The sequence below is a fragment of the Sceloporus occidentalis genome, unplaced genomic scaffold, assembly GCF_023333645.1.
Source record: "Sceloporus occidentalis isolate IW3139 unplaced genomic scaffold, rSceOcc1.0.p SCAF_1, whole genome shotgun sequence".
Classification (NCBI taxonomy): Eukaryota; Metazoa; Chordata; class Lepidosauria; order Squamata; family Phrynosomatidae; genus Sceloporus; species Sceloporus occidentalis.
This window is the reverse complement of record NW_028316981.1, coordinates 269,819,531-269,835,667: the sequence shown is the minus strand read 5'-3', so window position 1 is coordinate 269,835,667 and position 16,137 is coordinate 269,819,531. Positions and strand designations below refer to the sequence as shown.

The window sequence follows — 16,137 nt, the reverse complement described above, 5'->3', positions numbered from 1 at the left end:
GTACTGACTACAGACTGTTGCAGTTCACCAGGGTTTCAGACACAAATAGAAGAACTATGGGAAATGGAACTTTCTCAGGATTACTTGGGGATCTGAAGGACTGAATCAGAAAAATGTTTGGACAGAAAGCCTGTTTCCCACCAATGAGCACTTTAAAAAGAAAAGTACAGTATCATCATTATTAAGGGCCATCTCCCACGGTCTTCTCTGGGCTCAAAAATATTATATGGAGAAAATAAGCATTGTAATGATGCTAGTCTCATTTCTTCCTCCCATGTTAAGTCATGTTAAGGTGAAGTACACAGTTCAGTCCATCACATGGAGTTTGTAGCCCAGTCTGCTAGACACTGCCAGGCATTATGAGACATTCAGTAAAATAATTTTATGAGGGCAAGAAAATATGTAGCAAACAGAGATTAGGACCCGGAGCAATGGATGTAAGCTACAATGGATTCCACCTCAACATTAGGAGGAACTTCCTGACAGTAAGGGCTGTTCAACAGTGGAACAAACTCCCTCGGAGTGTAGTGGAGTCTCCTTCTTTGGAGATCTTTAAGCAGAGGCTGGATGGCCATCTGTTGGGGATGCTTTGATTTGCATGGCAGGGGCAGGGACGTAGCTAGGATTTTAGGAAGGGGGGGGGTTCCATACTATGTGCCACCATTATAATGGGGCTTGGGTGTGGCTGCGCAGCAGCACACACCATTCATTTTTCTAATGGAAGGGGGGGGTCCGGACCCCAAGAACCCCCCCCCCCTTGGCTACGTCCCTGGCAGGGGGTTGGACTGGATGCCCTTGAAGACTCTTCTAACTCTATGATTCTATGATTCTATAAGCAATATATAAAAGTCACTAGGAAGAAGGTTACAACAGCACATGTTTATACAAGCTCCTAGCAACCAAAACTCCCTCGTCTTGTCAGGAAATCTCTTTCTGTAGTGAGACAATTAGGTACAAATTCCATCTCCATTATGTCTCCTTTCCTCTTCCTTCTTTCTGCTTCAAGGAAAATTTGGTCAGTACAAATATGCAAGATGTAAGAATCACTGCTAGTAATTGTGTGAAGCTGGCCTTTCTACAAAGGAGGGTAAAGCAGCTGTCTCAAATATCAAATGCTGCACAACATCCTCCCAACCGTTCCACCCTGATATAGCTGCCTGTCCAGTTTACCTCTGTATTTGGAATGGGAAACATCACCATTTTCTTCCTTGCCACAGGCAACAAAATATTTTTGGGTCAACATAGGTGGTGATCCGTATATTATTCTAGAAAAAAGGCAAAATTATTCAACACCTTCTTTGCCTCAGTCTTCTCAGAAAAGGCAAACGGTGCTCAATGTGAGAAAAAAGGAGCAGAGGACAGAATAGGGGAATTTCAGCACAGAATAAATAAAGAGATAGTACAGGAATATCTGGTTAATCTAAACGAATATAAATCTCCAGGTTCAGACGAACTACATCCAAGGCTATTAAAAGAACTGGCAAATGTAATATTGGAGCCATTGGCAATAGTCTTTGGGAACTCCTGGAGAACAGGAGAAGTCCCAGCAGACTGGAGGAGGGCAAACGTTGTCCCCATCTTCAAAAAGGGGAAAAAAGAGGATCCCAACAATTATCGTCCAGTTAGTCTGACATCAATACCAGGAAAGATTCTGGAGCAGATCATTAAACAGAGAGTCTGTGAACATCTAGAAAGCAATTCCATAATCACAAAAAGTCAACATGGGTTTCAGAGAAAAAAATCATGCCAGACAAATCTAATCTCTTTTTTTGATAAAATTACCAGCTTGGTAGATGAAGGGAATGCTGTGGATATAGTATATCTTGATTTCAGTAAGGCTTTTGACAGGTTTCCCCAAGACATTCTTGCAAACAAGCTAGTGAAATGTGGGCTAGACAACGTAAGTGTTACATGGATTTGTAACTGGTTGACCAGCCAAACCCAAAGGGTGCTCAATAATGGCTCCTTTTCATCGTGGAGACAAGTGACCAGTGGGGTCCCACAGGGTTCTGTCCTGGGCCCAGTGCTGTTCAATATCTTTATCAATGACTTGGATGACAGAATCAACTGTGCTGATGTGACTAAGACAATAACTAACATCCTCCAAAGCAGACCCACTTCTAGTCTGAGCTGATCTAACTGCTGGCTTTCATGGGGTGCCATTCTACCATGGGCTCTGTAGTTTGCTGAGGTCATTGGGATGCTTTGCTATAGAGCTCAGGCATTGTAGTTCAAGCGAGTACACTAGAGTTTTCAAAGCAGTGTTCTAAGTACAACAAACTACAAATCCAAGGAATCCCTAGGATAGAGCCATAACAGTTAAAGTGCAATCAGACTGTTCATATCAAAACAGTATAGATAAAGTCAGTCTGCTTTCTTGCAGCCCAAGCTCAGGGGCCTTCATCACACAGGTCTTCCATTTGACCTCACTAGTAGACTCAGTGACCTTTTGAAGTTGGATTCATTCTTTCCCAACTTGCTTATTTCCTTGCTTCTTCCCCCTCCTCCACATTTCACAGAACAGTAGATGACAGCTTGTCTTGGGAGATGATGAGGAGAGAGAAATACTTCTGTCATTGAAGCATTGTGTCCATCTATAGTTTCAACTTTTGTGTGAGAGAGATATGATTAACTCTCAGATACAAACTAGTGGAATATGGGCTAGACAACATAACTGTTGTTGTCTGTCTTGGGCCCAGTGCTATTCAACATATTTATCAATGACTTGAATGACAGAATCAGGGGCATATTTATCAAATTTGCAGATGACACCAAATTAGAAGGAATAGCTAATACCCCTGAGGACAGGATCAAGATTCAAAATGGCCTTGATAGATTGGAAAGCTGGGCCAAGGCTAACAAAATGAATTTCACCACGGAGAAATGCAAGGTACTGAACTTAGGGCCGAAAAAATGAAATGCACAGATATAGGATGGGTGTCACCTAGCTGAATGAGACTACGTGTGAAAGGGATCTGGGAGTCCAAGTAGACCACAAATTGAACATGAGTCAACAGTGCGATGTGGCAGCTAACAAGGCCAATGCGATTTTAGGCCACATCAATAAAAGTATAGTGTCTAGATCAAGGGAAGTAACAGTCCCACTCTATTCTGCTCTGGTCAGGCCCCACCTGGAATACCGTGTCCAGTTCTGGGCACCACAATTTAAAAAGGATGTTGGGAAACTGGAGCGTAGGAAACCATGTCCTATAAGGAATGACTTAGGGAACTGGGGATGTTTAGCCTGGAGAAGAGAAGGTTAAGAGGTGATATGATAGCCCTGTTTAAATATTTGAAGGAATGTCATATTGAGGAGGGAGCAAGCTTGTTTTCTGCTGTTCCAGAGACTAGGACCCGGAGCAATGGATGCAAGCTCCAGGAAAAGAGATTCCACCTCAACATTAGGAGGAACTTCCTGACAGTAAGGGATGTTTGACAGTGAAACAAACTTCCCCGGAGTGTAGTGGAATCTCCTTCCTTAGAGGTTTTTAAACAGAGGCTGGATGGCCATCTGTCAGGGATGCTTTGATTTAGATTTCCTGCATGGCAGGGGGGTTGGCCCTTGTGGTTTCTTCCAACTGTATGATTCTAGAACTGGAGTAGCAGAACACAACTGAAAGTGCTGCTGTATTCCCATTTAGGTGGATGTAAAATCCATTGACCTGATTGGAATTTACATTCAAGTAAACTCATCCAGGATTGGGCTGCATGAGCTCTCTATCACTAAGATTCAAAGCCTATTATGTCCATTCTTTGAAATCCCAGCAGCCCCACTGGTCTAAAACACAAGAGAGCTACCACTGACTCACAATAGATACCACTGCTCCAGAGTGACCAAATGTCCAGCTCAGTACAAGACAGATCATGAAATTAAAAACAAACTTTATTTACTATAACAATATGAATAGTAAGTAAATTTCAAGATGGTTGTTTAAAAGTGTATACTTCTGGAAAAGTTGTGCAGTGGGAGGGGAATCATTCTGCAAAAGACATAAGTGAAAACAATTATATACCATTTGGGCATAAATGGCATTCAGCCTAAATATCTTTCACCACATACACTGCAAAATGTTGTGCTCCTTTAGAGTTAGTGGAAATTAATGCATTTCCAATTCAATGAACTCAGTGGGACTGTGCAAATGACTTTAATGGGATCAAGATTGCCTCTTCAGCGGTTAAAATGTATTTGCAAACCAAGGGTCTCTGAATCCCTCTTTGTAGCACAGTGTTCACAAAGTATGTTGTTCATCTGATATGTTAACCTTCTCCCTGGGTTTCAATGCTAATGTGCAGCTATTAACAAAATTATAGGCCAGATCATGGCCAGAGTTCAAAACATTATTGAAGAAATTTGCTTTTTGATATTTGCTTCTTGTCATATTGCCCAAATTTTAAAAAGATTATGTTCACTTCCAGTGTGTATGCTCCTTTAAAAATAAAACAAAACTACATCAATTGCTCATATCTTATGTGTCAGCTGTTTCCTCCTGTCAGGTGGGTGGTAAGATGAGGGATGTAAATATAAGATTGTTTTAAAACATGTTGGCTCAAGGTCAAGGAGTTCTTATTCTTTCTTTCAATCACAGGCTTCTGGTTTGAAAGAAAGTCGCCAAACCCATGGCTATATTTATAGCTTCGAAACACTACCAAATAGGAAGTTCATTCTCATACTGTTGGCAGTGGTGGCTGTCACATGGACATACTGTCCAACCAGAGCACAGCATTGAACAAATTTACTTTTAGCAAACCTGAGATAACCTTGGTTTAGTTAAAAATACCACTACTGGTATTTTAATTCCGTAGGATAATAAAAAGTAGTTCGTATTCCTAAATTCTATTTATGTCCTTGGGAAGACTTCCAAGTAAAAATTGTGGATGATTTCAGGATTATTATTCCAAATAATCCAAACCAACCAAACATCACAATTTTGAAAACATATCTAACCCAAGAAGGTTTTTCCATTTCCTATCTCCTCATTACAGTGCAATTTTCTAAAGTAATATAAAAACCAACACCCTTATGTTAGCTGTCAGAAGTAGCTTCATCTTCTAATTACTGTAGAAAAACTCAGAAAGGACTTCATCCTTCTTTTGTGGCAACTTGGCTATTTTTAGGTGCAACAGGAAAACGCAAATGCACAAACTTCTAATTTGTCAAGAACCATATACCCTGGCAAATTGAACCATAGGATCATCGTATCAGTTTCTAAGTTGGCAGTGATGGAATACACATGGGTCTCTGTTCTTCATGAAAAAATGATAAACAAAGAACTTTTGATATTTAAAAGGAAAAAAAAAGAAGACTCTCTAAAATAGAACCATTGTTGAATGATGGCACTGTGGCAGACATTTCAACCTCATTTTGACCTCTCATCTTCCTTTCTGCCCTACAGCAAATGAGGCTTCTTGCTGCTCCAAATTTAGGACATAAAGAATGCACCATCTGCAGTAAGGTCTATACTCTAAATTACCACAAACGGAACCAGGATTCCTGACAAAATTACATTTTTATCTGTTCATGCAGTTTATAAACCTCCCTTTTCTACATGAAGAACTCCTCTAAGATTTTATATTTTACCAAATTTACCTACACATTTTATGTTACAAAAAGAAGAATTTACTGCATTTTTGTTTTTCCCTCTGAATCTTCAAGCCAGCTGTGTTTCTAATCAGGAAAATTGGCAATGTTTATGCCAACTCTGCATTTAGAGAAGCCACCAATTCAATCCACAAAACAGTGTTACCAAAACTATTCTTGAGGAATGCTGTTCTCCACTCACTCACCTAAGAGCAGAAAGGTGAAAAAGGGCTGCTATACTTTAACAAACCAGTAGAGGACACTCAATAATAGGGTCACTCAAATTCCATTCTAACCTCATTTCTCTTGTGATTTATGTTTCTATAACAAAAAAGGTCAAGAATCTTAACACATGCTTTGAACAGAGTGTATCAGACTTTAGTTAACCAGAACACCAGAACTGGAAAAAGTGGTATTTCTTACTTTGAGTTTTATAGAAATGGGAGATACTAGCAATCAGGATAATGTATCCCTGTATCTATATGTGAGCATAGCAATAAATCTGTTAAACATAGCACAACTAGCCCACTTGATACAACAAAGCTTCTATCTTGTGACAGATGTTTTAGCACTGCAAAATTAGTGTGAGACCCCCAGCCCTTAAAACAGACCTTTCGAAAGCTCAGATACGGGTAGTGATTAATAGATTGAATACACAAGTGTTGATATTATAAAATTGATAATTTACAATTTTAACAATTAACTAAAATCTACATCCTTTGTACCCCCACTCTGTACAAGCATGTGTTTTGACTCAATAGAACAATCAACACACATGAGCACATCCTGCTAAAATTTGGTATGAAAATAATAAAGCAGATACAAGAGAAACTTGCCAAAAAATCCTAAAGCACAGCTACAGTTTCCTGCAAGGCTCCCTGTACCATTCCCACATTTTACTTCTATGCAACAACTTTTGTCAGGGGATTGTCAAAGAGCACTTTGATTTGTCCACACCCAATGAAAATTCTTCCTAAACAGAGTCCCCATGACTGGACATTATTTTTCCTTTTGCCAAAGGAGATCTTTAATGTAGGGAAGTTGGGAAGTTTAACATTGGGAAAGGTACTTGTGTGCAGAATTTTCAAAGCTCCTCATTCTACTTTTCCTAATGATATTATAGAAAGTTATTTTAAGATTAGCCTCACGTTAACACTCTGTTGTGGAGTGTGTAACCCTTTCAAAAGAGGACATAAAATATTCTTCTATTTACCTGCACTGGTGCCTGCACCGGTTGTGAGGTCCCCACCCATCAGGCCACCTAGGAGAAGACAAATAAAATAGTCAAAATGAGTAAGAAGCTGAAAGAAACCACAAAGGTCAAACAGAAATTACAGTCTATTTCTCAAAGCCCTGCAAACTCTGAACCACCACAGTTCTTATAAAGATCAAGCTGTCTGAGGCATACTGACTTATGTCAATGTACAACCTGGCCCAATTCCTACTGCTTATGCCATCACTATTTAGTGGCTCTAGTGGGTAATACTCTGGACAATATTGACTGAATCAGCAGTGACTCCATAATATCTTAATAAAGGATCTAAGCAGCTACAGCAGAGGTGAGCAACTGAGGGGTTACACAGCTCAGAAAAAGGAACTTGGAGAGCCACTTTCCCCACTGCACCACCACTTATTGTTCCTTTTGTGTGCTTTAAAGGCACTTCTGACTTATGGCAACCCTACAGGGAACCTATCATGGGTTTTCTGTAAAGATGTAAAAATTTCAGTAATATTGAATCTATTGAAAAAAGCAAACTGGAGTTTACAGGGTTTTTCCCCAGAAAAAAATTGGAAATTTTCAGAAAAATTGAAAAAAAATTTAACAATAGCATTTTTTTACAGATTGAAAATCACTCTGTTACTTTAGGAACATAAAATATGACTATGTACAATTTGATTTGGTGTAAAAATACCATAATTAGTGTATTTAAATAGTTCTTACAAACTGAATTTACTTTAAAAAGCATTTGTAACAAATGGAGTAACAGTCTTCTGAACTGTACAGAACCACTTTGCTTTTGCTAGTTTATGAGGAGCAGTAAATATATATCTATATGTGTGTGTGATTTTCTCCTGGAATTCCTTGGTGCATTCCACTAATCATTGTATCTATGCAGTGCCTTTTGTGAACCCTTCTTGCACCTCTGGTGTTTCTCTCTCTCTGTGTATCGCAAAGAGGAGTTAGGTGCTGCTCTCTGGGACACTTATTGTGTCCTCAGTTGTGACTATCATCAACCAGAATCAATACTCAGAATATGCCATTGGAGTGAATGACATTGGGGCGGGGGTGGGGGAATGCATAGGGTTTGCTCCTGTGCTGTGCAAAGACAACGTCATAAGCTCCGTCTTATCACCCCCCTGGAAACATTTAAAAAGAGGCTTAAAACCTTCCTCTTCAGTCAAGCTTTCCCCCTGGAAAATGAAGTCGTGTACTCTGATCCCATTGACTCTCTACCTCACCCTATTGATTGATTGAATGATTGTTTTTAGATTGTATATTGTATTTAGTGCTCTTGGTTTTATCTATTTTATATGTGTTTTGTAATTGGTTTTAAACTCTATGTAAACCACTTTGATCTTTTTGGAAAAGCGGTATATAAATAAAATTTATTATTATTATTATTATTATTATTATTATTATTATTATTATTATGAAAACACTTCCACTGGTATTTTTCCAAGGCATTTACATGTATTTTTGTGCAGCATTCTTGCTATCTTCACCAATACTCAGTTCAGTGACTTTCCTTTTTAACATCATTCTTATGCTTGTGAAGGCCTTATTTGACTCTTCTCATTTCAGCTGGTATAAGGCTGGCACTGCTTTAAGTAGACAGAATCAAGGATCGTAATCTCTATTTATCCTGCTTAGAGGTAATCCCACAACAGCAGCACCTGGCTTATAAGGTGAGACCATCCAGCCTTGAGCTGGAACAACACCTCAGCATCAAACAAATTCTAATGCCCCAACACATTTTCACAAAGGCTACAGCCAGCCACTTAACTGCAGGTTCCAATTACCTATTTTGCCAGCCTTTGACTGTACTTCCAATTTCCTTCCCAAGTTTTTCGTTTATAAAAGAAGCTGTGTTGCATTTCTGAGACATAACAAGTGGATCCAGATTCAGTCTATCTTCTGAAATGGTTTTATTGTGTTTAACAAGACAACAGTGGAGAAAAGGCATTACGAAGTGAAACCATTGGTTGCAATCTATCAGGGCTATAAGTGTCAATCTATCTTTGCTGTAAGTGTCAGAAACAGGTTATCTCATAAACAGTTTTTCCTTTTAATGAAGCTTGCACCCACCAATTCTTTTAATTTCTTTTTTTTAATTGTTTCCATATATCATTTTCTTTTAATTTAACACAATAGATACTTTCAGCCTATTCCATTATTTCCTTAATGATGTTCTATTTTGTTTTTTAGGTTTTCTTTTTTCAGAAAGAAGAAGGATGAAAAATGAGTGGGAAAAACAGGAAAGTTACTAACAGAAGACAAAGACTTCTGGAACCTGTTCTCCCACCATGAATAAGGCAGTACAATTGTATGATTAAAGCACTCATGTGGAATCCCAAGTATTTGTAGCTTTATAGAAATTATCCTCGTTTCTATTTAACAGCAAATTCTAAGATAGGATCATCCTTGGATAACAGAATGTGTTTTCAAGAGTGATGATCAGTTAATAAGACAGAACGTGTGAAGGAAAATAAGGGTGTCTTGCTTTTTCCAATTATGATATAGAGACTCACATATGACTTCTTAAATGAAGAAATGCCTACCTGTGTTACCTGCACTCGGTGGCCGGTGTGTCACACCAGGAGACATGCTATTCCGTTGTATAGAAGGGTGGGCCAGAGGCAAAAGATTGGGATTACCCAATGAGCTTACTGGATTGCTGTAGACCAAGCTGTTGTGGTTGGACACTGGTATAGAAACTGGCATCTCAAAGTTAGGTGGTGGAACAGCCTGTAGAAGTGGGAGGAAAAGGAAAACAAAAGGCAAGTATAGTACAGAGGCACAACAGTATTGAAACACAGTTTTCTACAAATAATTTTGTAGTTTCTGGTTGAAAAACACAGAAAAGACCAATATTACCAGCAGAATTTTGGACATTAAAAAAAAATCGTGAGTTAACATTTAGTCTCTCTTGCAACCTGCTATAATTTGTCAATTTCCCTTTGATGACAAGACTGAGGTCCCTCACCAAACCTTCTCCTTCAAATAAAACTCTGCTTTATTAATTCTCATTTTAGCTTTCTTACATTTGCAAAACCCATAATTGCTTACTTGTGACATCCTAATGCAGCTTCCTAGACAAATGCAGATAAAGATACATGGTCATGATGACTTCACTGTCAAGAGCAAGATGGGGGGAAATAGAAAAGGGAAGCTTTCTACTGGCAGCCCCTCACAAGCTCCAGATGGGAAAAGACACACAACTGTGTGTCTTCCTCATACAAAAATATATTATCCCCCATTTTTCATTAAAGTATGAGGAGTAATACTAATATAACATTTTTCCTGTACAAACCAACAGTCATAGAGATATACATGTGAAAAAGGAGAAAATATTGGTTTGAACCAAAAGTTGGAGGAACTCTGCTAATACAATGATGCCACTGGTGGTGTTGGGGCATGGGTTATCCCTCCCCAAATGTAGCCCAATGACCACCTCAAAAACTCTGTGCAAGTTGTTGGGAACCTCCTGGATAGTGTGGGGAACAGTATAGGGGGTTGAAGGAATGGAGGGAGAGAATGAGCACAGTTCCCTTAAAAAAAAAAGCTGTGCCCAAACTTCAATGTGTATATGGAAGATGCAGTATGTCCTATAATATAGGGATTGCATGATGAGGCAACCTGCAAATATCTAGCTGTTTTTTTTCCTTAAAGATAATGGCACAGTCTTATGTAGTGGTATATTCTCTTTGGTCAAATGCAGATATTTATTGAAAACATATACAATTTCAAATATAAAGGGCTAAACCCTATTGCTTAATTTCAGATAAAGTACACCCAATGAAGCAGTGGGGTTCACATAAATGTTAGCTTACCACTCAGCAATGGAGTCAATAACTCTACTTTAGCTGGGGATAACATGGATTTATATTAAAGCACCCTTGAGATTTCCCTATTGCTGAAGAATATTTTAATCTAATACAAGAGTACAATACATGTTTGAACTTTGCTTATTTGAATTGCATTTGATTATTTGAATTAAATTACAGTTTGTTTGCTTTTTAGCCAAGTCAGAAATGATATTGCAGAGTTATCATTGCCATTGGCACATATTCATTCCTATGACCAGACTAATATTGGATATTTCATTGACATTTTAAGGAGTACCTGGACAAGCTGAAATTACTTGTCAGCCAGGTATCAACACTGCTGCAACAGATGAATAGATACTTTGGAAGTAGTTTGGTAAGTACACTCCAAGCAACGTTTATGATAAACTTCATGTGCTGCCTTCTCACATACATGGATATTTTGTTTTGAAAGGTATATCTAAGAATATATTGAAGGAATTAAATGCTGATATAAACCTAGTTTGCAGAAATAGTCCTTGTTTTTAAAAAGTCAGTGAAAGACAAGTTCTTCCCAATAATAACTCACAATTTCTATTAGGCTCCCTTAGGAATTAACTGACTAAACTGGATGATCTAATCAGTTTCTCCACTCCAGTGACTCTGAAGTTTTTAGAATGGATGCAACTAAGTGTAAGGAATAAAGAAAACAGAGTAAAACAACTAATCCCACTGCCGCACAATTTCCAGGATCAATTGCCTAGAAAGGTAGGCATCTTTGGGCATCTTCAAAAAGAGTCTGGACAGCTACCTGCTAAGGATGTTTTAGCTGGAGATCTTGCTTTGAGCAGAGCATTTGACTCAATGCCCCATGAGGCCCCTACCAACTCTATGATTTATTACTCTATAGGAGTTCTAATCTAGACAGTAAGAGATTGATTTTTGAAAAACCATTTATTGTTAATCATTATGGAACTGCAAAAGTGTTTTGTTGCCATTAATACTGCAGATAGTCCAGTGTAACACTAGAACACATTCCATAGTGGTAGAATGCAAAGATATAGCCGTGTTAGTGTGTAGAATCAGTACGTAGAGAGATCTTGTAGCACTTTTGAGACTAACTGAAAGAAGGAAATGCTGCCAATTTCTTTCTTTCAGTTAGTCTCAAAGGTGCTACAAGATCTCTCTACGTACTAGAAAACATTGCTTGCTATATATGGTTTTTGAATGTGCATGGGAGTGGGAGTGATCCTGCTTATGTAATACCAAGTGTATGGAAGTTTTCCTAAATATTTTTTCCCTTTAAAGCAAGGGTCTCCCTAACAGGAATGCTGGATAGTCAACTTTCTGAGGTCTCAAGACTGCTGGGTAGACACTCCTTAAGCTCCCAGAAGCCCAGCGTAATGGGAAGGCACTTACATTTTTGAAAAATGTCCCACCCCAGATCTAAAACATAAGTATGCAAAGTGATCTTGGAGCACCTTTGAGACTGAGCAAAAGAGGTTGTAGCATAAACTTTTGTAGACTTGTCTACTACCACAGATGCATGGAATAAACTGGCACTCAGTTTATAATCAGATTAGATGAATTGTCATAGAAATGTAAAACTTGTAGGTATAGTGATGAGGTGACACATTCAGTTTTAAATATGGTGGTTGCCACAAACCCAGATGCCAACTTTACCCACACCTCTGCTATGTAAACATCACCACAGAATCTAATCAAGAACCCACAATATTAAAGACGCTTTCACTTGCTCATTCTCTAATGTGATACATGCCATTCCCCATCAACAATGCCCTTCAGCACTCTACATTGGGCAAACAGATCTGTCCCTGTGCCAGGGATTAAATGGACATAAATCAGATATTAAGAATGGGAATACACAGAAATAAGTTGAAGAACACTTCTGTCTTCCTTGGCAATCTTCTATCTCTGACCTCAAGGCAGCAGTCCTTGAACAAAACAAAACAAAAACTACAAAGGAAGCTTGCAAAGAGAAACAGTTGAATTACAATATATCCACAAACTCCAATCCATCAACTGTGGGTTGAACAGAGAAAATGACTTCTTGGAACACTATACATATTATAACACCAATCAACACGCCAGCCCCATGAGGATGCTCTTGGCCAGTTTATTACAACTCCTTTCCAGTTCTGAGCCTGCACTTATCACACTGCAAAACTCCCTCCACCCTGGCCTTAGGCAACATCTTTCCTCCTGCCTTTGTCCCTCAAGCACCATAATTAAAACTGAACTTGTCATGTCATCATATCCAGTTTTGCATTCCTATGGCAATTCATCTAGTCTGATAGCCTTTGGGATGAAGAGCAGGATAATAATAATAATAATAATAATAATAATAATAATAGTCCTTCCTAGGTACCAGTTTACTCCGTGCATCTGAGGAAGTAAACTGGGGTCCAAAACACACTGCAGAAATAATCCAGTTTGAGGCTGCTTTAACTGCCCTGGCTCAGTGTTAGGGAATCCTGGGAATTATAGTTTATTGTGGCACCAGACCTCTCTGTCAGAGAAGGCTAAATGTCTCACAAAACTACAGTTTCCAGAATTCCTTATCTTTGAGCTAGGGCAGTTAAAACAGTTTCAGACTGGATTATTTCTGCAGTATGTTTTGGACCTAGACTTACAAAATCTTAAACTACAACTCCTTTCACTCCGCTAGTCTGAAAGGTGCTATAACATCCCTTTGCATACTCATATTCCAGACTAACACGGCTATGTCTAAAACAGTTCAGGATGTTACTGACAACATAGTGAAGTTGTCATCTTCACTGCCTAGACAGTGCAAGCTGTTTTTTAAGGTCAGAAGGAAACTTTAGAGGAAAGTCAGAAATACAGGGATTGCACTCAGGGCACTTAGTGGCCATATGCAAACTGTGGGGAATGTTTTCAATCTTGTTACAAAAGCTAGGCAGTACTCTTTCCTCCAAGTAACAAATAACTACAAGTAATTGTAATTTATTTCACCAGAGTTATTTGCATTGTTATGCTCATCACACCCCCAAGTAACATATCACAAATAATGCCATCAATTGTGATACATTACTTTGAAGTTCTATCTCAGGGTGGACCAAGTGAGGCTGATGGAGCTCCATGTGACTCCCCCAGGCTGTATTTCTGGTCCTTGACCCCTCCAGATAGCCCTTTCTCTGATAAATGGTGACTGTCTCTCCAGGAGACCCCACAGAATTGACAATTTACATTTGAAATACATAGCAGACGCCCCCTCTATTATTTAGCATAGACAAATAAATAGTTTTTCAAACTCAGGAGTAGCCATTTGTGCTTTTGCGGGGCGTGTGCCATTTTTGAATCTCTATGTTGCCCCAGGGGTTCCCAGGGTCAAAAATCAGCCCGTAGATATGCATATGTTCTCCATTCCTGCTCCACATGGATTGGGAGTAGAGCCATAGTTGTAGCATTAAATGGGAAATTGCTGTTCCTGGTCTTTTGACTCCCTGCTTATCACAGAAGCAATTTCTATAGATGAAACTCTCCAGGGAGTATTCTCTATGTGCAGAACCTAACATATGAAGTTGAGCGAGTGGACACTGCAAGAGACAATCCAAATTCCCTATTGATAATGCTTTTATCATTGAGGGGGCTGTTTCTTTAGGAAACAGTTTCCATATGTATTTCACAGGAAGTAAACTAATAAATGTTCTCTTTCTTTACCAGGTGCTACCAGAAGAGTAGAGGTCAATAGGGGTTACAGATAGTTGACCTGGGGGTTATGCGTAGTTGAAGATTATCAGTGGCTTGGCAGAAGAAGGCATTTTTAGTCTGCAAACTCTTTCCCTTTGAGTCCAAAAGAACCCTGCCTGTGAACAACTTCTGTTTTGAAGGAAACTCTGTGGCAAACTATCACTCTTAAAGACCAGTCTACACTGTACAGTCATCATGTGGATGTCACTAAAAACAGTTTCTCTCTGTAGCATGTGCTGATCGCTCCCAGACTAGAGTGACCAGACACAATGGTCTTGAAGCTGGCCACTGACATGATCCTGAACAGGTTGCCAGCAGGAGCAGTTTTTTGCCACACTTTTTCAGGCTGGCTTCAAGTTGCCTTATGCAGCCTCAAAGCAGCTTCTAGGCAGTTTGAGGGCATATGCTGTTTGAACACCAAACCCCCAAAGTGCCAGGAAGGTGCTTTATTTGCCCCATGTATTTTGGGCCACAGTCTAGTTTTACAGATGTGAGAAATGTTGATTTGGTCTACCAGCATGAATTGTTCCACTTATGGGTACTAGGGACTACTGTGGCCTTTCTCAGTGATGTCCCTTTATTTTTGAAATTCTTCCCCAGATAGATAGATGTGGCCTCATTATGGCTGATTAAAAGGCAGCATTTGGGGAAAACAGGTTGAACTGCTGCTAGTCTTTTTGAAATTTCTGCTTTAAATGTTGAAATTGCAAAGTTTGTGTTCCATATCTATTATTTTACATTGCTTGTGAGGGTGGTGAATCCTGAAAGGTGAATTAAATATCTTTTAACATATTTTTAAAATTTATTCTTCATTACAAAAAGGGGAATGCTGTATTTACCAAAAACGAAAGTGAAATGTAAATATATACCATGAACAATGATCCCTCTCTAAAACCACCCTTGACCGACTGAAAAATATTATGTCCTGCCCCTAACCTCTGCTGGATAGCTTCAGTGCACTGGATTCACTTGTATCCTTCTGCTGTGACTCTTTCTGAATGTATGAATGTATGAATATGTGTTCCAAACCTCATTTTTGTCCAGAAACATGGCATGGCACTTCTTTAGCCAAAAACTGGGTGGGGGAGTAAGGCTGGATTGCATCCTGAACGTGTCCTATAGAGGAGGATGTTTTCAGCAATGGAAGAAGCATAGGTTATGATGAAGGCTTAGTTTCTTAGGAAACGTATGTACTGTGTAATTTAAAATATCATACAATTATGTATCCAAGTATAGAAGCACAATGGGTGAAATTCACCCTTTGCAGCTCAAGCCCAAAATGCTGGGGTTATGCAACAGGAAATTCTTGGAATTTGTGAGCTGAGAAAAGAATAAAACCCCCCTCTCCTCTGAACAAACAAATATAAAAAAATGGTGCAAGATATGAAATTCCAACCCAGCTCAAAAGCTCTTCTATCCTATAAAGAATCCTGCTTTTCTGTACTGATTTCAATGTTGTTTCAGATCCAAAAAGGAACTAATATATAACATTTTCACAGGCTTTGTTTACCATGTCAGTCTGTATGCTTGGCTGGGCTGAGAAGGGGATAGGGAGAAGCAATCACATCTGTATTGCCCAAGAAGTTTACACACTTTGATGGAAAATAAGAGTAGGGCAGCTAATATGGCACCAAGAACACTGGAAAACTTGTAGGCATATTACATTGTAGAAGAGTGGTAGGGAAATATAGCCCTATATATCAGTAGTTCCCAAGCTTTTCTATGCCCCATACCCCTAGAAAATGTTTTATTAATGTTCACACACCCTACAAAAGTGATATCATATTTGGAGATGAAGAAAT

The 16,137-nt window shown here is 39.0% G+C and overlaps 1 protein-coding gene across 19 annotated transcripts in view; it reads right to left on the bottom strand.

Annotated features, from left to right (window-relative positions):
- MEF2C (myocyte enhancer factor 2C) overlaps nt 1–16,137 on the bottom strand; it is a 222,369-nt gene that overhangs the window by 38,801 nt on the left and 167,431 nt on the right. For all 19 annotated transcript variants that reach the window (XM_089493437.1, XM_089493446.1, XM_089493421.1 and 16 more), the window contains 2 exons: nt 9,359–9,545; nt 6,792–6,839 (listed from right to left, as the gene is read on the bottom strand). In XM_089493437.1, coding sequence (XP_089349563.1) covers nt 6,792–6,839; nt 9,359–9,545 — 235 coding nt within the window. The remainder of the gene's footprint in view (nt 1–6,791; nt 6,840–9,358; nt 9,546–16,137) is intronic.